The sequence below is a fragment of the Chenopodium quinoa genome, unplaced genomic scaffold (assembly GCF_001683475.1).
Source record: "Chenopodium quinoa cultivar QQ74 unplaced genomic scaffold, ASM168347v1, whole genome shotgun sequence".
NCBI lineage: Eukaryota > Viridiplantae > Streptophyta > Magnoliopsida > Caryophyllales > Amaranthaceae > Chenopodium > Chenopodium quinoa.
In genome coordinates, this window is record NW_018744100.1 from 757574 (window position 1) to 778593 (window position 21020).

At 35.2% G+C, this 21020-nt stretch overlaps 4 protein-coding genes across 4 annotated transcripts; 2 read left to right on the forward strand and 2 right to left on the reverse strand.

Moving 5' to 3' along the window:
• The first annotated feature begins 897 nt into the window (after window positions 1–897).
• LOC110692291 (isoamylase 1, chloroplastic-like) lies at window positions 898–10869 on the forward strand. The gene is given in 19 exon segments (XM_021869293.1): window positions 898–1407; window positions 2511–2693; window positions 2880–2972; window positions 3237–3389; window positions 3778–3869; window positions 4385–4415; window positions 4417–4527; window positions 4605–4712; window positions 5560–5645; window positions 5981–6052; window positions 6141–6267; window positions 7376–7462; window positions 7757–7849; window positions 8131–8289; window positions 8753–8836; window positions 9387–9467; window positions 9544–9626; window positions 9712–9829; window positions 10366–10869. Coding segments are annotated over 19 exon segments (2388 nt in total). The 5' UTR covers window positions 898–1050; the 3' UTR covers window positions 10636–10869.
• Window positions 10870–10982: 113 nt separating this feature from the next.
• Window positions 10983–12884, reverse strand: LOC110692293 (uncharacterized oxidoreductase At4g09670-like). Its single transcript, XM_021869294.1, has 2 exons — window positions 11906–12884; window positions 10983–11781 (listed from the first exon to the last, which is right to left on the reverse strand). Exons 1-2 carry the CDS (start codon window positions 12386–12388, stop codon window positions 11161–11163), a joined length of 1104 nt encoding a protein of 367 aa, XP_021724986.1. The 5' UTR covers window positions 12389–12884; the 3' UTR covers window positions 10983–11160.
• Window positions 12885–13067: 183 nt separating this feature from the next.
• Window positions 13068–16908, reverse strand: LOC110692294 (uncharacterized oxidoreductase At4g09670-like). Its single transcript, XM_021869295.1, has 2 exons — window positions 15684–16908; window positions 13068–14118 (listed from the first exon to the last, which is right to left on the reverse strand). The coding sequence occupies exon 2, from the start codon at window positions 14023–14025 to the stop codon at window positions 13282–13284; it is 744 nt and encodes a 247-aa protein (XP_021724987.1). The 5' UTR covers window positions 14026–14118; window positions 15684–16908; the 3' UTR covers window positions 13068–13281.
• A 542-nt stretch (window positions 16909–17450) lies between these two features.
• On the forward strand, window positions 17451–20334 carry LOC110692295. Its single transcript, XM_021869296.1, has 3 exons — window positions 17451–18161; window positions 18781–19030; window positions 19623–20334. Exons 1-3 carry the CDS (start codon window positions 18054–18056, stop codon window positions 19985–19987), a joined length of 723 nt encoding a protein of 240 aa, XP_021724988.1. The 5' UTR covers window positions 17451–18053; the 3' UTR covers window positions 19988–20334.
• The last annotated feature ends 686 nt before the right edge of the window (window positions 20335–21020 follow it).

Genomic DNA, 21020 nt, shown 5'->3' on the forward strand with positions numbered 1-21020 from the left:
TCAAGGCATTAACCTAAGTTATTATTTGCTCTAATTATTATTTAGCTAATAAAAATGATTCGATTCTGATTCTTGGGTATCTCTTCCAAATCAAGCAAGGTCAAAATGATTAGAAAAAAATTAAGGAAATTAGTCAAGCAAATTGAGGGAGAGCAAATAATGTTCTAAGTTATTATTAGAATTAGACCCAAAAAGACTACATCTATGGCTATAATTGATTTTAGAATGATAATAGGCAAGCTTATGCGGTTATGCCAATATAATCTGGTTCTTAATGAAAGATTGAGGGAAAATTTTCCTTGCTTATCATTAAGAGAATAACCTCATATATCCAATGTACATGCCTTCGTCAATCATCATAGACTAAACTCTATCTAACTATATGCATATAATTATCAAGCTAATTATCTCCTTTGACTATATAACAACATATACGACAATATACTAGGGAACTATAACCTATAATTGAACTTTGGGTCATGCTTGAGTTGGGTCACGTCGCGTCATACATCTTATCGGGTTTGAGTCGAGTTTAGGTCAGGTCAATAACAGGTCGGGTTACATTCGGGTCGGTAAATAATAGATCGGGTTTAATTCGAGTTTTAACGGGTTAAAACGAATTAGGGTAATTCTTGGGTTCGAGCCGGGTTCGGTTTAGATCAATAATTTACGGGTTATATTCAAGTCGGGTCATCTCCAGGTTGGTTCGGGTCTCAAATACTTGAGTTAACTCAGGTCTAAGGTTAGTTTTAGATCGAGTTATATCGGATTTGGGTTACCATTTTTTCGGATTCAAACAAGTCGGTTAATAATCAGATTCGAGTAAATTTTTCGAGTCGGATCAGCTTTTAACCGCTCTATAAATAATGTAGGTACGTGACAATTATTTTCGAAAGGCTCTAACATTGCACATATAGGGAACCGAACAAAATTCCACCAACTCAAAATTTTCATTTTCAACAAAAAATCTCTCCACACACTCCAAGATCATACTCCTACAATACTCTGCACTCTAATGTCTTCTTCCTCACTCTTTGAACTTGCGCTCTAATGGAGCTTGCTTACCGCACTCCATTTTCTCTCTCCTCCCCTCCCAAATTCTTCAATCCTCAGAAGCTTCGTTCCTTGAATCTCACTCGCATTTCCCCTCAATTCCCCTCAATTTCATCTGGGTTTCTTCCAAATTCAAGAACTGGGCGATTAATGGTGAATGCAAGTGAAACTAGCGCAGAAATTGAGAATGTAGTTGCCGAAAACACTCATGAAACGACGCGTTTTGAAATCTCTGACGGACTTCCGACGCCGTTTGGGGCAAACGTTCGTGATGGGGGTGTTAATTTTGCTATATTTTCTGGGCATTCTGTTTCTGCTACTCTTTGTTTGATCACTCTTTCTGACTTGCAACAGGTATAATTTTCTGGGTTGTTCAAATTATTTTCTGGGTTCTCTTTATTTTTCTTGAATTGTTGATTTTGGTGTTTCTTTTTATGATTTTTGGTTGTTTAATTTAGCGCCATTCTTATGGATATTATTTGATTGAATTGCTGCAAATGGGTGTTTCTATGTTCTTTCTTGGATGAAATTTGTATGAATTAAAAGGTAAATTAGTCTAATCATGCCAGAAATTAGATTAATCATTTGAGGAAGTGTGAAAAATTGGCATGGAATCTTGTATTTGGGTGTTGGCAGTTCTTTCAGGTTCTTGATTGGTTTTTCTAAAGATTCCAGTGTTTCGAAATCAATCCACATTGTTGAGATTATCGTTCATTTGAATGGGAAATTTTGAGGGAATGAGTAAAGTGGCACTAGCATGTTGAAGAATAAAAGTAGATGGGTCATCCTAAATTGGGAAGAGTAATTTTCCCCTTTATAGCTTTGTCATATCTTGAACCTGTTCGCGGTCTGTCAACCGTGGAAAGCAATATTGACGTCCCTAATCTTTTATTGTCTTAAGTAGTAAAAGAAAGAATTGAGGCATTCATTTTTGACTTATGTAGCCTCATTGAGTTTTCTTTTCAATAAATTGATTAATCGACTAATCATCTCTTCATGATCCTGCGAACTGTGATCTAAGCCGCAGTTTGATCAAGCTGGAGAGAGAAACATTTGGCTCATTTTATTGAGTAGAGCTGGAATAGTGTCCAATCTTTCCACCTTTGAGATTACCTTGTTCATAGTCCGGTGGACTATTATTCTATTTCATCTGTTTCTATACTTGGAATATTCTATCATATACCGCACCAAAGTGAAATATTAAGGAATTGAGATGTTATAGTATTAGAATATCATAGATATTCGTGATGTGATGCAAAACATGTGAACCTGTGAAACCTGTGACTTGTCTCAGCGTAGTTTTGTCTTTTGTTAGTCTATATTTGCGTATTTGTGCTCACTGGAAAGTGCAATGTTGGATGCTGATTTAATTCTCTATTGGTCATTGGTTTAGAACTATTCTTTTTTAGCACATTCTGACATTCTGTATCTGATCATTGCTGTTTTTTGTGATGCAGAATAAAATAACTGAGCAAATCTCACTTGATCCACTAGTTAACAGGACTGGAGGTGTATGGCATGTGTTTTTGAAGGGAAACTTTGATGATATGCTATATGGTTACAAATTCGATGGCCCATACTTACCAGAAGAAGGACACTACTATGATTCTTCTCGCATAATATTGGACCCTTATGCAAAAGTTAGTGACTATAGAGTACATCATTATGGTAGTCTTTTGATGCATGAAATTGTATTTTGTCAGGATGGCCTACTATTTCCTCTCATCAGGAAAAGCGCTGTGGACTATTTATCTGATGATAGTATATTAATATTTTCCTTCAGCTTTCTTACAATATCTACTAACTTTCTCCATTTTTTCGTCTAGGCTGTTATCAGCAGGGGGGTCTATGGTGAGCTTGCACCTGACCGTAATTGTTGGCCTCAAATGGCTGGCATGATTCCATCTCAGAATGACGAGGTAGCAGCTTTTCTGACATATTTGTAATTGATGTTTGATTTGTGTTGACATCGTTTCTCATTTCAAATTTTGCACTAAAATGTAGTAGATTAATGCGAGCTTGATATCTTGCAGCCATTTTGATACCATTTTTATTGGACATAAAAGTCCTTTCTCATCCTTGGTTTACCCTTGAGCATGCAGAAAACTACTGAATGCACTTTTGTTTTTGGTTATTCTCTTTGGATGTTCATAAATTTTGACTTGTGCTTTCTATAAATTCAGTTTGATTGGGAAGGAGATCTACCACTTAAGCACCAACAGAGAGAGCTTATAATATATGAAATGCATGTCCGTGGTTTTACAATGCACGAATCAAGCAGGACCAACTTCCCGGGCACTTATCTTGGCATGATAGAAAAACTTGACCACTTAAAGGTATTCCTTTGAATATTAGTTAGTTATCAAAGCTTGATTCTATAATGTCTTTTCAAGATTTGTGCATCGCGTGAAGCAGCTTTAGAGTTCTATGCAGCTTCTTAATGGTCTTTTCCTTTGCCTCTTTCCACTCTGTGCATCTTTGATATAGTAATTGAGTTTAAGGATCATATTGTACCTTCGTACTAGATGTTTCATTGAAAGCCACTGTTTAGCATGACATCTTGATTGTGAGGTCAATATGAATAAAGCACTTTGGTTCCTACTTAATCTTTCTGTTTCTTCTGTAATATCTTCAATATTGTAGAAATGGGCCAATAGTTGGAGCACCAGCCTTTTTGTGAGGTTGCAGGCTTGCTAAGTTGTATCATGCTGCTGTTTTGTGCAGGAACTTGGGATTAATTGCTTAGAGTTAATGCCATGTCATGAGTTCAATGAGCTAGAGTATTACAGCTACAATCCTGCTATGGGTGATTACAAGTATAAATCCTCTTCGCTCTCATAGAAAATACTTTCTCTAACAAAATGAGCAATGATGGTTTCATGGATGATATGATAATATGATATTGAATTGCCTATTATTCACTGCAATTTAATTGTGGCTACCTGATTTTCACAAAAATCCTCAAGTCTTCTTATTCTTGTTTAGGTGTAACTGACTGATTCATGCATGCTCAGTTTTTAAATTTAAATACTGAGGTTTTGATACTTGTGTTATACATGCATCTAGAACTGGGAATATTTATTTTAGTTCAGTCATTTACCTGCTATATGCTTGCTTTCCCCTGCTGATTTTATTTCCACTTTTTGCTAGTTATTTCCTTGAAGTCTAATTGTCCTATATACCTTATATATTCCTCTTCATGGAAGTTCTTCATCTGTTTGTGTTAAATTTAAATTACCACGCAGATCTTTTTTAAGGGTAAATAAGATTACATTATTAGGACTTAGGACTGGTGCTATTTTGGATTGACAAAATTCAATGATATATACAGGATGAACTTTTGGGGTTATTCTACTATCAATTTTTTTTTCACCCATGATAAGATATGCATCTTCTGGAATACGCAATTGTGGCCGTGATGCCATAGATGAGTTCAAACTTCTTGTTAGAGAAGCGCATAAAAGGGATATTGAGGTGCAATCTCTAGCTGAGAATCTTGTTTGTTTTTGTTAGATTTTTGGCCAGGGTACTTATTCTTTCTACTTTGACAGGTTATCATGGATGTAGTCTTTAATCACACAGCCGAAGGAAATCAGAAAGGTCCAATTTTGTCTTTCAGAGGCATTGACAACTGTGTTTTTTATATGCTTGCACCCAAGGTATGTCTCTGCGTCAGTTACTTAATTTTGGTACAAAACTAGATGTTAACTTAATTGTACGATGAAGGGAGTATTTTCTTAGGGAAATCAAGATGATTATTTTTTAGTGTGTCCATAGAAAGGAATAAGTATATTTATGTGCCTTTCCATGCAAGTGTGCATTTTATAATTATTTTGTGTACTTGGAAAGACGTGCTGTTTTACTGTTATATCCAACAATGGCAATACTTGTATTATCCATGTACACTCTGAAGTGCAAGATCTGATGAAAGTGAGACTATGTAATATTCTTCTCATATTTGAGCATAATATTTGGTGATCATACTCTACCGGTTGATGTTTAAAACTTGATTGCATAAAGCATGATGTGGACTGATCTTGTGTGCAATTTTGTCATGTAATAATTCATGATACAATGTAGAAAAGTAGAAAACAATTGGTTTGTGAGGAAGTGCTAGTCATATTTTCCTTCCGAACTTGTTTCCTACATGAAGTTACATTAGAACATATTTGACATTCTACAGCATGTGAGGATGCTCAATATTTGGATCAGTTTCATAAATGTAATATCCACACTCGTGAATAGTCCTTTATATCTATATGTGTTTGGCAGGGAGACCTTTTTCCTGTCACATGCTCCTACCTTTTTCCCTTGATTTCAGTATATCTTACCATATACTTACTGTATTTCACAATACACGCACCATTATTATGTTTGCCAATTGCCAGTAAAACAACTTTGACCTGTAAAAGCAGTGGAAAGTATTTCTGGGGTCTTCGTCTCATCTAAAGATTTCTGCTGTATGTAGCTGTCATGCTCTAAAAATTTTCATTGTATAAATTGCAGGGGGACTTTTACAACTATTCAGGTTGTGGAAATACTTTCAATTGCAATCATCCTGTTGTACGTCAGTTCATTGTGGACTGCTTAAGGTTATATTTCAAGAACTTGCTCTTATTAATCTTTATTGGATGCGAATTCTTTGCTAGGAAGGACATGAAAGAGAGAATACTTAATATATTGGCGATAATTTAAGGCTTCTTTGTGTAATAGGTGAAATTATCCTTACAATATCCTTATGTTATTGCTCCTTTGATGATTGTTATTGTATCAGAGATGAATGACTTATGGGTGAAGCAACATTTTGCTCTCCTTTAGTTTAACCTAAAGCAACTGAAAGCTTTGTGTACCTTAGGCATCTACGGCCTTCATGTTTCCCTTTTCAACCTTTGATTTGTAACTATAAAATGCTCTTTTGATGCTACAGATACTGGGTCACAGAAATGCATGTGGATGGCTTTCGCTTTGATTTGGCTTCTATATTGACTAGGGGCAGCAGGTTGCTTTTTTCTGACACTGACATTCATGTAATTCTAAAAGTTTCATCTGAATTCCTTTCTCACTTCTGGTTGTTTTTTCTGTTCAAGTCTCTGGGATACTGCTAATGTTTATGGGAATAAAACAGAAGGTGATTTGCTTACAACTGGCACACCATTGAGCAGTCCCCCACTGCTTGATATGATCAGTAATGATCCTGTGCTATGCAGAGTAAAGGTGAATACTGTCTTTTATCTTTTTTTCATTTTTATTTTCTTGGGCCTATTGTCACACTATCAGTAACATGAAATCCTTTCATTTAGTGCTTTTTTGGGTGCATAAGGATTTGGGGTTTCTTTATTTTTATTTTTTATCCACCTGCAACTAGCACACGATTTACTCTATTGGGAAGTAAAATCTCAGGCCTTTCTCTATTGGAATTTTTTTTTATTTCCACAGTGAAGGAAATCCTCTGCCCTGCTTGTTAAATTATCAAAAAACTCTTGGTTATCTCTCCATTTGAAAATTCTATTTATTTCCAACAACTATGGATGTAAGTATTATAACAATATTCCGTTTTCCCACACATCAAAATTTATGTCAATGACCGCCATGATGCACTACTCTGACCCTAGCTGCTGCTGTGTCTTGCTTTGCATGGCCAGACTATGCAACTCACTTACGAATATTCTTTCTTCAACTAACCCACTCTGTATTTGACCTGGGCTTTCTGGGAACCATTAACTAGGTAGGGCTTGATCCAACTAACATATGCATGGTATGTGAGTAGCACAGATGTGCTTAAACAGGTGAATTTAAGGCATCTAAACATGCTATAACAGGACTATGCTTTCACTAAACAAGCTTCATGTGCTATGTCAAATTTATCTGAACTTGAATGTCAATGTCTGATCATTTTAAAGCAAACTTTACCTGCTACCAGGTAAAATATTATGATGATGTAGAATGCTGATTAATATTTGTTTAGTATTTCATGTTGATGAGCAAATGTAGGATTATCTACTCAATCTTTATCATAAGTGTTTCACCAGCCTGGCTGGATATCCTGAATGCACTGAAGTGGTGAACATTTATGCGTTATGCGACAAAATGATGCAGGGATGAGAAAAATGTAATTGTATAGTAATTATATGAGTCAACTGTAATGGACAAGAAAAAGATAGATTTGAACTTTGAATTATCATATCCTTGGAAAACTCCAGTCATTGTAAAGTACACATTGATTCTATATACGCGGGAGTAGTGTTTGCTAATTGCTATTGGTTTTGTAACTGCTAGAGGTGTTTATATGAGGGATTACCTTCTTGACGGTGTCTTGTTTCAGCTCATTGCAGAAGCATGGGACTGCGGAGGGCTTTACCAAGTTGGTGGTTTTCCTCATTGGGGCATTTGGTCAGAATGGAATGGAAAGGTTAGTTTTTTTGTCATAATTCTACTAGATTTTTTCTGTAAACGATGATTGGGTACTAGTTTATTTATTCTTCTTTCCCCTCTCACTTGTTTAAGCTTGTGAACCTAGTTTGTGGACGGCTTTGACTCCTATTATTTTCAGAGTTTCACTACTAATAAACTTTTAAATATCACAACTTTAATAGGATATGAAATCCCTGTAATCCAGAGTGGGGGGCAACTGGTCCAAACATAATGGTGACACAGGTTTCGGGTGTAGTCAAATTCTAATTAAATGAACTTACATTTGATTCAGTATCGTGACATGGTGCGGCTCTTTATCAAAGGAACAGATGGATTTTCTGGTGCTTTTGCTGAATGCCTTTGTGGAAGCCCGAATCTGTACAAGGTAAGGTATTCCTTGTCCTTTAAATATTAGGTGAACATCAAATACTATATCTGATCTGTCTTATCACACCCCTGTCTTCTGCCTATTCTAATATTTTCCATGTCAACTCCCTTTGTCAATAATAATTTACTCTTCTGTAACTTTGTTTTGGTATGTTTTGAAATCTGAACTCTAGATTGCTCATACTTCGCAGCTAATTTGCTATGTTTTTTAGTATATCTATGTGATATGCTACTTTAGAAGATGATTGTCGTGTTAATTGCCTTTCGCTTGCTTTTCAGGAGGGAGGAAGGAGACCATGGCATAGTATCAACTTTGTCTGTGCACATGATGGTTTTACCTTGGCTGACTTAGTGACATACAGTGATAAACATAATTTGGCAAATGGGGAAAACAATATGGACGGGGAGAATCACAATAACAGCTGGAACTGTGGGCAGGTATGCTATTATGTGCACTTTTAACATACTATACATTTTCGTGTGCTATGAACACATTCAAGTTATATATTTAATTCTGATAGATGGTGAAAAAGTTTTTATAAATATTCAGCTTTGGGATGCTTACTGTGTAGCCACTGTGTCAGTTTGATCACACTTGATAGTTGATAATTTGATATAGTATCCACTCATGCCCCAATGGTGGGATCCATATTTAGTTTTTCTAGTTGTTTCATTGTCTTGTAGAAATATAATGGGGAAAGTTGCATTGATTGACAATTTGACATTGAATTAGAACAGAAAAGGAAAGTCTTCAAGGGGCTGGTAGAGGTTCATATAAATCAATAGGGCATCAATACTAATTGTTGGTCAGTATATGGAGGCATTAACTTTGTTGGATACACATTTCTCCTTTTGGTTCCCATATATAACCCCTCTTGTTTTACGCCATGCTGTTTTTCAGGAGGGTGAATTTGCCAGTATGACTGTGAAGAAATTGAGGAGGCGACAGATGCGGAATTTTTTCCTTTGCCTCATGGTTTCCCAGGTATGTTTGAATAATTGACTATTAAATTTCTCTCTATCGTGATAAAAACTTGACGAATGACTTCAATTACCATATCTATTTTATTTCATAGTTGACTTCCTTGCTAGCTATACATAGGTAGTGGTGGGTTCTTTAGGGCTTGCTTAACATTGTAAAACCACGGAGTAAAGTATGGACAAGAGTGGTATATACTGTGATAATATATTCAGATTTGAGTTAGTAGCTCCTGTTTCTTCAGCATGAGTGAAATTTGCTCTCTTAACTCTGATGCAATTAAATACGGAGTAATTGAAGATCGCTCCTCTATTTAATTAAATTCATAAATGGAGGTAAATGTAATGTGTAGGTGGAAATGATGAATTAACACTTAATCACTGATATTGTTTTTGATGCTTTTGTTAAGAGGAACTGTATATTTGACTGAGCTTCTTGGGGCTTTACCATACGTATTCGTATTTTGTGTGATATACATGTAATTATTGGAGCTTCTCAGTATTGATGCCTCTATATTCCACATGAATCCTTTTTCAATTTTCCTTTGTATTGGCAGGGTGTTCCTATGATGTACATGGGTGATGAATATGGCCACACAAAAGGAGGAAATAACAACTCATACTGCCATGATAACTATGTAATAGCTGCTCCCTTTTGAATCTAACACGAAGCACACTTGTGGACTCATTTGACTAATATTTTCTAAGATGCAGATCAACTATTTTCGGTGGGATAAGAAGGAGGAGGCTACTAATGATTTCTTCAGATTCTGCCGTCTGATGACCAAATTTCGAAGGTGAGTTGGTATCACAACTTATTGTGAATGCTAACTTTCTCCCATCAGCCACTAATAGATTCTTTTTGCATGCTTACTCAATAAGTGAATGCGAGTCACTTGGTTTGAATGAATTTCCAACATCTGAAAGACTGCAATGGCATGGCCACATCCCTGAGCATCCAGATTGGTCCGAGACAAGTCGTTTTGTGGCATTTACTTTGGTGAGTTTAATTTCTCAGTGCCTTTTTCTTTCAGTATTTGTTAAAAAAGGTTATGTTTTTGTACTCCATCAAAATTCAAATATTTATTTCGATAGATAAATCACAGATCAGCTGAATGCTTGGCTAAAGAATAACTTAAAAGTACAGTTTTAGGCTCTCAAAGCTTGTGTGTGAATATATGAAACACTTAAATAGGCATGAGCTTGTTTGTTGTTGCCATATTAATAAAAATCCACGCAAATATTCTATTTGATTTGATGCATGCTCTCAGTCCAAATGAACCCTAAAGGGCCTTGGCACACTGTCATTATTGAACCAATCGACATATCCTAAATCTTCAGAATATCGTCGTCTCTTGGCAGACAGCAAAATGTTTAGAATGCTGTTTCACTCCTAATAGCCCAACTAAGGAACCATTTGTTATTTGATACGTTACCCTCCATTTAGAAATAGTTGTCACATGCTAGTTATAGACTTATTGTCATTATGCTTGATACATATTCCTCTCTTAAGTAATTTATTATTGGTGGGTGCAGAAAGACTTGGTAAAGGGAGAAATATATGTTGCTTTCAACACCAGTCATAAACCAGTCACCGTGACTTTGCCTGATCGCCCTGGTTACCGATGGGAGCCACTGGTAGACACCAGCAAGCCAACACCATTTGACTTTCTGTCTGATAATGTGTCGGAAAGAGAGATAGCAGTTCAGCAGTTTGAGCATTTCCTTGAAGGCAATTTGTACCCAATGCTGAGTTATTCTTCCATCATTCTGTTGCTGAAGCCTGATGTTGATACAAGTTCATAGGTCACACACCCTATTACCAATTTACCATACATAATATGTACATTTTAGTTTACAGCATGTATAATTAGGTTAGAGCAGTAAATAATGCGATGGATACGAGAGGAGATGATAGATGGATATTTGTTAATGTAGATTTGCTGTGGTTCTAGGCTTAGAAATGATATCTCATGTACAGATATTCAGACCTTATCTCTTTCAATAATAGATCAATAAAAGCTTGATTACGATTTTCCCGAGTTACTTTGAATTATCCTCTTCTGTTTGCAGTTCTCTCCTTTGTATCTTAGATCATCATTTGGCACAAAGCAATTTAGGCAGGCCTTTTTCAGGTGAAAAGTACTTGTTGAATACTCTGTATTACTGAATGTTGGATTTTGTTGACATTTTTTTTTATAAGATGAGATGATGACACTATCTTGTGAAAGAGATATTATGTTGTCCTTCAAAAAAAATAAAAAATAAAGACATCATGTTGTTCATGTCCACTTGACTGAGCAGTTTGCAAAAGGTGCAACTACAGTTTGCCTACAGATACACAGGTTTGTAACCACGATCAACAGATTCCCTGACTGCATCTAAAACCATCTGAGTTTTTCTGCTAATCTCAGGCCACGTTTTATCAGGGCACTTCTCACAACTCTTGATTCCCTTTATAAGACGAGCAAATTCCTGGACCATGTGAGCTTCTTGAGGAAGCTGAGACTCCACAACGACTTCCTCTGGTTCGACATTCCATCCAATCTGAAGATTCACACACTTTGCTCCGGATGTGAGAAGAAAAGAGGCTGCTTTTTCTTGATAAGGGATCGCTAGATCATTTACGTGAACAGACTCTATCGAACCACACACGGTCAAGTCCATGGACACATGAGAAAGAAATGAGCAATAAAATGTTGCACTTGTCTTGGGTTCTTCCTCCCAGTGAAAGGAGGCAGTACAAGCCAATATGATGCCCTTTGAATTAAGGGTAACTTCAGGTAAAGCCGTTACAAAGTTTGGTAGTTTATAATTAACTGCCCATAAGATCAGTCCAATGCAATACCAGCCTAAGTCACCAAGTGCTCCAAGTGCATCACATTCTGGATCTACCCTTATGTTGCTGTTTAGAAAATCCGAGCCTGCTCGGAAAGACGATGTACAACTTATCTGAAAGATTCAGGGGAGCAAAATTAAGACATCCTTGTGGCAAAAAATCAAGTACGAAAATTTGACAATTTAGGATCGTCACTACACATGACATACAACAATGGTGGTGCTCATATAATATTACCTTACGAATATGTCCGAAATTAGCCGAATTAGAGATAATCTGCTTCATTTTAGCTGTCCTAGGGTGATGATACCACATAGATCCATCCATAAATTGCACCCCATTAACTTGACAAGCTTCTAATATTTGGTCAAGCTGAGCTAAGTTTAAGGCAGTAGGCTTTTCAAGTAACAAATGCTTCTTCTTAGAAGCAGCCAAAACAGCCCATTCAACGTGCAAACTTGTGGGCAAAGGCATATAAATTGCATCCACCTCTTGATCATCTAGCAACTCAATGTAGCTTCCATATGTCTTGATCAACTTCGCTTGCTCGTCTAATAGCTCATTTTGTGTTGCGAATGCCTCGGCTTTTTCGAGTGAACGGCTAGCAATAGCGTGGAGGGTGGAGTTTGGGGCTAGCTTGATGGCTCTACTTATTTTTCTAGCTATCCTTGCACATCCCATAATGCCAAAACGTACTAGTGTTGTTTGCTTTTCTTCCATTTTTCAATTGGTTTGGTATGTTTTGGAGTTGTTTGTGTGTGTGTGTTTTTTTTCCTTTTAATGATGTGAAATGGTGATATAGTGTATGGTTATGGGTGAGGATAAGAAAACGTTGTTTAGCTAGTATCCAAACAATTTTGATGGTGCTAGGAGCACCTAGTTCATTTCTTAGGAAGAGGGGTGTAACATCCACTTATTTAGTTATATAATTACTTATATAGAGTGTCGGGCATTGGTATGAGTGATAGACTGATAGGGTAGGTCTTATTCCAACCTTTGGCCCGTTTTAGGCCTACTTGATCGCATGTTAAACCTGTAGATTAGCACGTTAAGCTCTGTCCATGGGCCTAAAGCTCGGTACAACACAACCTTAACCTTACATTTTGTACTTATATTTTTCCTTTTCATAAATATTCTACTACGTACCATTTTAATTATTCATTTTTTCCTTTAGTCATTAGTGTATACCCATTTTCCTTTTTTATGTTTCTATGCTACGATGTATATTTTAATCCCAGCGTGTATTCTGTTTTGTACATATAATAAAATTATTATTGATAAACTGATAGCTAATGAATGTTTTTTTGGTTTATTTGATAAACTAGCATAGCATATAACACAAAATTAGTAATGTATTTATTTATTTTATTTTAAAAAGAATCCCACGGGCTAACCCTTGGACCAGCCCTTGTGACTCATGGGCTTGGGCCTTAATTTTCAAATTTGAGCCGGCCCAACCCTCTTTTATTACATTATTTAAGGATAATAAAACTTGATTAAGCAGTTGGCCTACTTAGCTGGTGCATTTGTAACTACAGATACACACAGGTTTGTAACCAAGATCAACAGATTTCCTAACTGCATCTACAACCGTCTGAGTTTTCCTGCTAATCTCAGCCCACGTTATTATCACAACTCTTGATTCCCTTTACAAGGCGACCAAATTCTTGTACCATGAGAGCTTCTTGCGGAACCTGAGTCTCCACGACGACTTCCTCTGAAACATTCGATCCAATCTGGAGAACAACAAAGGAGGCTGTTTTTTCTTGCCAAGGGATCGTTAGATCAGACTCTGTCGAATAAATTACCGTATGAATATGTCCGAAATTGGCCGAATTAGAGATGATCTGCTTCATTTTAGCTGTCCTAGGGTGATGATGCCACATAGTTCCATCCATAAATTGCACCCCATTAACTTGACAAGCTTCTAATATTTGGTCGAGTTGAGCTAAGTTCAAGGCAGTAGGTTTTTCAAGTAACAAATGCTTCTTCTTAGAAGCAGCCAAAACAGCCCATTCAACGTGCAAACTCGTAGGCAAAGGCATATAAATTGCATCCACTTCATCATCATCTAGCAACTCAATGTAGCTTCCATATGTCTTGATCAACTTCCCTTGATCGTCTAATAGCTCGTTTTGTGTTGCGAATGCCTCGGCTTTTTCGAGTGAACGGCTAGCAATGGCGTCAAGGGTGGAGTTTGGGGCTAGCTTCATGGCTCTACTCATTTTTTTAACTATTGTTGCACATCCCATTATACCAAAACGTACTAGTGTTGTTTGATTTTCTTCCATTTTTGGATTGGTTTGGTATGTTTTAGAGTTGTTTGATTTTCTTCCAATACTCATCGCTTCTCCCATATCCAGCAGCACACTAGCTAGCAACACCGCCACCAATGGCGGCAACGTCCTCTCAACAATCTCAAAACAAACTTCCTGTGCTACATGATGGATCTGCAGAAAGAAGAGGAGAGATTGCTCATTTTGCTCATAATTTTACTCATTTGTTCATTTTTTTTTTCTTCAAAAATTTTTTGGATGTCACTTATATATTTTTTTTTTATAGAATTAAATAATAGGATTTTTTTTTTTTTACTTTTACCACCAAAAAAAAAATCAAAAAACTGTTTTTTACCACCAAAACTTCTAAAATTTTTATTTTACCACAAAAAATTTATAAAAATTGTTTTTTACCACCTACCGTTAAATCTAACGGCTTAAAAAAAATTCTACGATTTTCGTGCGCAAAGTATGTTCTTCATAGGTTTAGGGGGGCATTTTGGGTCTATGGGCCCAATTTGTGGTCAGAATTGACAAAAAATAATCGGAAATGCCTCGTTTTGCGTGTTTCATGCAAATCAAGGTATTTTTAAACACGCAAAATGAGACTTTTTCGATCATTTTTTGTCAATTTTTGACCTCAAATTGGATCCCAAGGTCCAAAATGACCCCAAAACCCCTAAAAACCATGTGTTTGGCATGGAAATCGAAGAATTTAAAAAATTCCGTTAAGTTTTTGACGACTAGTGGTAAAAAATAATTTTTTATTTTTTATTTGGTGGTAAAATAAAAGTTTTAGAATTTTCGATTTTTTTTTTTTTTTTGTTAGTAAAAGTCAAAAAATCCTAAATAATAACACAAATCATTAAAAAATTTCATCTCTCATTGCAACTATATTTCTCTTTTATTTTCATTTGGATCAATTTGGTCTTTTTTCTTTTTAACAGTTTATAAATTGCTCATTTACTTATATTTATGTCTCAATTTATCTAAGCTTTGTTATTATGTTTAATTCGGCAAAATCATGATGTTTAATTCAAAAGGTTTAGTGACAATGTTGCTCATTTGCTTTTTAATGACTCAATTTGTTTTGTTCATAATTCATTGAATGGGCAGTAAATGTTTGCTTTTATAATAAATGAGCAATAATTCTTTCCTCATTTAATAAATGGACAATAATTTTTCTTCTCATTTGTTGATTGGATGGCTTAAATATAGTTGTTTAAAGCAATTATGCAATTCTATGGTTTAGCTCACGGACCTTATAGGAAAAAAATAAATTCAAATTATATTAGAAAAAATAAGTTATGAATACACTATATACATCGATTTATGTGTGATTTTTGTCATTTTAATTTTGTAATAAATTTTTTTATGAAAATTACATATTAATAATTACGAGTCTAACAAGACCACATTTGATATACATTTGTGTGAATCTAACGTACATATATGTCAAAGTTTGGTCAAATCAGATAATCAAATCAGATAAGATAAAAAGAAATAATAAGTTCAGATCAGATTATATCAGAAAAAGTTCAGATTAGATTAGATCTGAAAAAGTTCTGATATGATAATAAGTAAAAATAAGTTCAGATCAGATCAAATAAGCAAAACTACAGTGAATTAAACAGCTAAGTGCCTAGCTCAAATTTTCTCATGTCATATGCGGTTTCATTTGTTTTGAACAAAAAAAAAAAAAAAAAAAAAAAAAAAAAAAAAAAAAAAACTAAATTTACCTAGATGACGCCTATGATCCATTGTTATCACCTTCACCAAAGTCGGTTTTTTTTTTAATCAAAAACCATAAAAAAATGAAGAGAGGAAAAGGTGGGAAGAAAGAAAGGGGGAAAGAGAGAAAGAATGTATAAGATAGGAAGAGAGAGAAAGATAGCAGAAATCAGACAAAATTCTTCAAGAAGCTTTGAGAAGCGTGTTTTGTTAAAATGGTTGACTAATAATTAGAAAAATAGAAACGTGTGATATGAAACTCCTCTCAACTATGCTAAAAGACACAAATGACCCTGGGTGTATGCTGCACCCAGATCTATATAAATAATTTTAGAGTGTAGTGTTCATTTATATAGAATGCAGTGTAGCCCACTGTTATTAGGGATAGGGATAGAAAGGATAAGATAATTGGATAAGGATAACTGGATAAATCCCGCCCTCTTATCATATCCTTATTCCACTCTTTTATCCTTCGAATCCTTATGTAAAGATGGCTTTGAGCTGGGCCCGTTCACTGTCTAGCTCAGTCTAGGCCCATGACAATCCCAACTAACTCGGCCTGCTACGGGATGGGCCTAAGCCTAAGCCTTGTTTTTTGTGGTTTTTTTTGGAACAAGCCCAACCCTCATCCCATGTTAGGCTCGTGGGCTAGCACATCAAGCTCAGTCCATGAGCCCAAAGCCTAGTAAAGCACAACCTTACCCTTGCTTTTTGTCTTTTATATTTTTTTCTTTTCGTAAACATTCTACTATTTTCAATTACACAATTTCCCTTTGGTTACTAGTGTATACTGTGATAATTATTTATGTTTCTAGGTAATGAAGTTTTTATTTTGTATTCTGTTTTGTACTTGTAAATTTTTTGGTGACAACTAATATGAATGGTTATTGGGTCTGATAAATTAGCGTAGTAGACAACACGAAATTAGGAATTTTTTATTTTTTTACTTAATTTTTAATTTTTTTTTTTATTTTTTAATTTGGCAACCCTTTGGATTGGCCCTTGAACCAGCCCAACCTTCGAGACCCATGGGAGTGGGTTGTGCTTGGGCTTACTTTTCAATATTTGAGTCTGACTCAACCTAGTCTATTGATGATTGATCGGGCCGTGAGCTGAACCTATGCAACCCTAAAGCCCATGGTTTGGACTATGATCCGGCCCAGCCTAGCCTAAAGCCATCTCTATCCCTATCCTTCTTGTCGGGTCAAACGTCTCGTTAAGGTATAAACTAGTTGAGTTATAGCTTTAAATGACTCAAAATAATTTAAAGATTTTTTTGAGCTACAAAAAGATATATAAGAATATTACTTTCTTAATTCCAAATTAGATGACACATTTTGACTTATGACATTATTAATTAACTTTCCTTTGACTAACATTTTTTATGAATAGGTATAAAAAAAACATAGCCATGTGAGATCTTGTCAGATTCATTTTAATGTGTACTCAATTAAAATTCAATTTTTAGTATTTTTTACAATAACATAATTAAAGATATTTTTGATTGTTTTTTTTACATTGATAAACGTGATAAAAGAAATTTGTAATCTAATTTGGAATGAAGGAAGTATAACCTAGTAGATTAAACAATCCAACTTTGTCAAAAAGTTAAGCAATCTAATGTGTAGTGAAACAATGATTGTTAATAATAATAATCAATCATTAGATTAACTACCAACTTTTCTCTATCTCTTTTTTTTTTTTTTTTTTTTTTTTAATTAATAGTGAAACATGTGACCCATTATAATGCAACGTAGTTCCGCCTATGCACACATTTATTAAACAAAATACATATCATGTTTTTCTTATTCTTCTTCTTCACTAAACACTCACTCTATTAAATCCTGTTGAACTTAGGCAATTTATCCTCCCAATATTTCAGCTTCCCTCTTCTAATAAATAGGATTTGCTAAATTGCCACAATATCACTAGTGGTGTACATCTTCCATTTGTACACCAAATGTACATGTGCCTTTTTTCTCATCATGGTATCGTGCGCACAATCTACGGTGTACTACTGTTCCGAGCTAGTAACACACCTCATTTCCTCACCTTACCACATAACAAATTTGGGGAAAAAAAAAAAAAACATTGTGATTGTTTTGAGGGAAAAAAAAAAAAAAAATGCAATTTGAGAATTTCCCGGTATTTTCAAGTCTGGAAAAATCTAGACTTCAACCGAAACCTCTTTTTCTTTCTACATTATTTAATAAACTTAATTTACTTTCTCAAAACTCCCATTTTCCACTTACTTCTACTATTCTTCATTTTTCTCTCCAATTTTATTCATCATATTTAATTATTCAATTCCTCCAACAATTTAGGGTTTTTGATTCCACTGATTTTTCTTCTCTTTCGTGAAATTTGACGATCAATTAATGGAGGATTACAATGGATTTAAGCTCAAGAGGAAGGATTTGGAGGAAGTTAATGATGATTTCTCCGATTTTTCTCTCTCTTCTCCTGCTCGAAAAATCCGTCGTTTGGTAAATTTCTCTCTCTTCTTTGAGTAAATTGAAGTGAATTTGTTGTTACTTTGATTTTTCTCTCTCCTAGGGCTCTGATTTTAGCTTGATTTTGCATCTATGATTCTGGAAACTTGGACAATTGCTGGTTTTTTAGGTTCGAAGCTTCTAATTGATCATAATTATTTGGTTAATTGTGCATTTTATGATATTTATGCTTAAGCTGAATATCAGAAATGTTGATTTGCTCTAATTTTGTTCTTCTCTTACAGTAGCAGGCAGTTCAATTCCCTAATTTAGCTTGTTGAATTGTTGTTCAGTTATTTTTTGCATGAATTGTATGAGAAATCATGAAATTGCGTGGACTTTATGGTGTTTGGTCTTGGAAATTAGTCATTTAGATGTCTAATTCACTGTTTGATCAGAAATAGGTTATGAATTAAGTAGGTAGTTACTAAATTAAGTTTCAAAATTCGAGACGTAATTAGGATAATTTAACGAATTAAGTCAAGGTTTGATGATTGTGGTTAAGAAGATGGTGTTTAGTTGATTTATTATGTCATTTACTGACTCAGAATGAAGTATTTATTCATTGGTTAATACAAAGTAGTTCCTAATGTTGGAATTTGGGATTGATTAGGATGCTGATTTGCCGCCGATAATTGAAGATGAGGAACTAGATTTTCAGCCGGTTTACGAGCAATCGGTGCCTCAGAACAACATCTCTAGTGGTTTGGGAGATCAAGTGAATCCACTGGACATTGAGGAGCTGCCATCTATTCCTGAGAATGAAGAGAAAGCTATTGTTCTATTCAAACCTATGAAGGATCATAGTGTTTTCTCTCAAAGGAATTTTTCTGTTGATCCGAATTTGGTATCCTTTTTCAAAAGTGAGATTCATACTCAGTTTTGAGTATCCGAATTTGTTATCTATACTCAGTTTCTGTTGTTTGTGTTCAACATTTAGCAATCTTATATATTTTTATCATATGTTGACCTTGAAGTGTTGATCACTTCTACAATGCTGATGCTGGCTCTTGTTTTTTTTTTTTTTTTTTTTTTTGGCACTTTGCTTAGTTTGTTCTGATAATAAAGTTGTCAGGACAGGATTAGAAAACCTTGCTTAGAGCGGGATTCATACTTGGGGATGGTTGCTTCTGTTCTTGTTTTTATATAAATAAACTAATAATTTGATCAATTGAGAGACTGATATACTTCGACATGGTCAACATCAATGGTTTAATGTGTTTGTGATAGTGAAGTATCGCTTAGATAAAGTTTTGATAGGATGCCTCCTAACTGGTGCAGTTTTAAGTTCGTGCTATAATTTAGATTAGTGGCTTGACAGGGTTCACTCTAAGTGACCAAAGGTCTTATACAATGCGTCCTTGATGCTTGATTTTTCAGCATCGTGAGAATGCTAGCTGTTAGTTTGCTGGATATTTAAACAATGTTGAGTTGTTTACTTGAATCTTTTTACAGATCAAACTTTTTGGAACAGCCTAAAGTCTGGCAGATCTAATGATGAGGATGAAGCCAATGAAAATGACCTTAAGGAGAATGGATGCAGGGCGGTCATCCCTTGGGTGCCATCTCAGACTGTCAACCCAGTATCACAAACTCTTGCTTCTGAAACAGAGGTGTCAGAATCAATGGATGCTGAAGAGATGGAAACAGCAATGATGGAAGTTGAAGATCAAGATGCTGCAAACGTTGGAATAGCAAGTGAGTACAGTAACCTTCCTAATTTTAACGAAAGCTTGCAACATCAATGGCTGCAGCAGCAACATTGCATGGTTCCTCAACCTCCTCAGAATACCTCAACTCCAATTGTGTGGTACAGGTGAATAAGTGACAGATACCGCCAATAATCAATGTACGTAGTAGGTCGAAAATGTAGGTTGAATTTTGAGATGAAAGAAGATTTGACCTGAGCAGTTATGGTCGTTGAAGGGAACTTTCACTGCTACAAGTGTTCCCTAGTGATGGGAACTGTTTTTGATGTAGAAGCAGAATTTTTTATGATCTGTTGTTTCTATCTAGTGGTGAGGAGATCTTGGAGGGTGAGCGGGGTTGTTTAGGTTGCTATACGAGCGTGATTTTGCAGCGCAGTTGTATGTTCATGTCCTGATCGAGCGATTGTAATTTTTAATGGATTCCTTCAGGTTTTATACGAAGTAAATGATTTGGCTCACATCCATAATATTGTCGTAATCGCTTGCTCCCTTAGTATCTTGGTTCATAGATGTGTTTGCTAAGGTCCTAAAACCTTTACCATTTAATATCATGCTTCTTTGTCAATGAATTTGTGCATAAATATCTACACATCCATTTGCAACAAATAATAACCGAGTTGTAAATGGTAAAGTATATGTTACAGTGCTATGCTAGAAAACTAGCAAATCGTGTATAAAAAATATCGTAGAAAACTAAAGATCGTGTATAAAAAAATATCAATAAAAGGTGCAAAACCTGTCATTAATTATAAGATTGAGGACAAGGAAAGATGATTTGGTGTGTTCCCTAATGGCTCACGCCATCAAAATAAGTTGAAGTAATTTCTCTAAGTTAATTTGAATTTTGAATCAACAAATTTTGAGTGCAACACAAAGTTTTTAAGCAAGGAAATCAGGGTGGGTATAATTTTGTGAGAGCTGCCATCACATAAGAGGGACTAGGCAAGTAGGCATGAAAAAGCAAAGTGTATCTGTTCAGCATAAACACAGTAGATTATGGTTCAGCTGTATTCGAATGAGTCGATAAATTTTAACAAAAATGCTAAAGCTTATCAACTTCAGCATATTACTCCATCCAACAAAAGAGAGTTAAAAGAATGAATCTTCATGGTAGAGGATTTAATACAAATACACAACTAAATAG

Coding starts and splice junctions, on each gene's coding strand:
- LOC110692293 (XM_021869294.1), bottom strand. CDS start 12,388: ATGGAAGAAAAGCAAACAACACTAGTACGTTTTGGCATTATGGGATGT. Junction 11,782..11,905: donor ATTTCGGACATATTCGTAAG/GTAATATTATAT, acceptor TGAATCTTTCAG/ATAAGTTGTACATCGTCTTT.
- LOC110692294 (XM_021869295.1), bottom strand. CDS start 14,025: ATGGGAGAAGCGATGAGTATTGGAAGAAAATCAAACAACTCTAAAACA.
- LOC110692295 (XM_021869296.1), top strand. CDS start 18,054: ATGGAGGATTACAATGGATTTAAGCTCAAGAGGAAGGATTTGGAGGAA. Junction 18,162..18,780: donor CTCGAAAAATCCGTCGTTTG/GTAAATTTCTCT, acceptor GGGATTGATTAG/GATGCTGATTTGCCGCCGAT. Junction 19,031..19,622: donor TTTGGTATCCTTTTTCAAAA/GTGAGATTCATA, acceptor ATCTTTTTACAG/ATCAAACTTTTTGGAACAGC.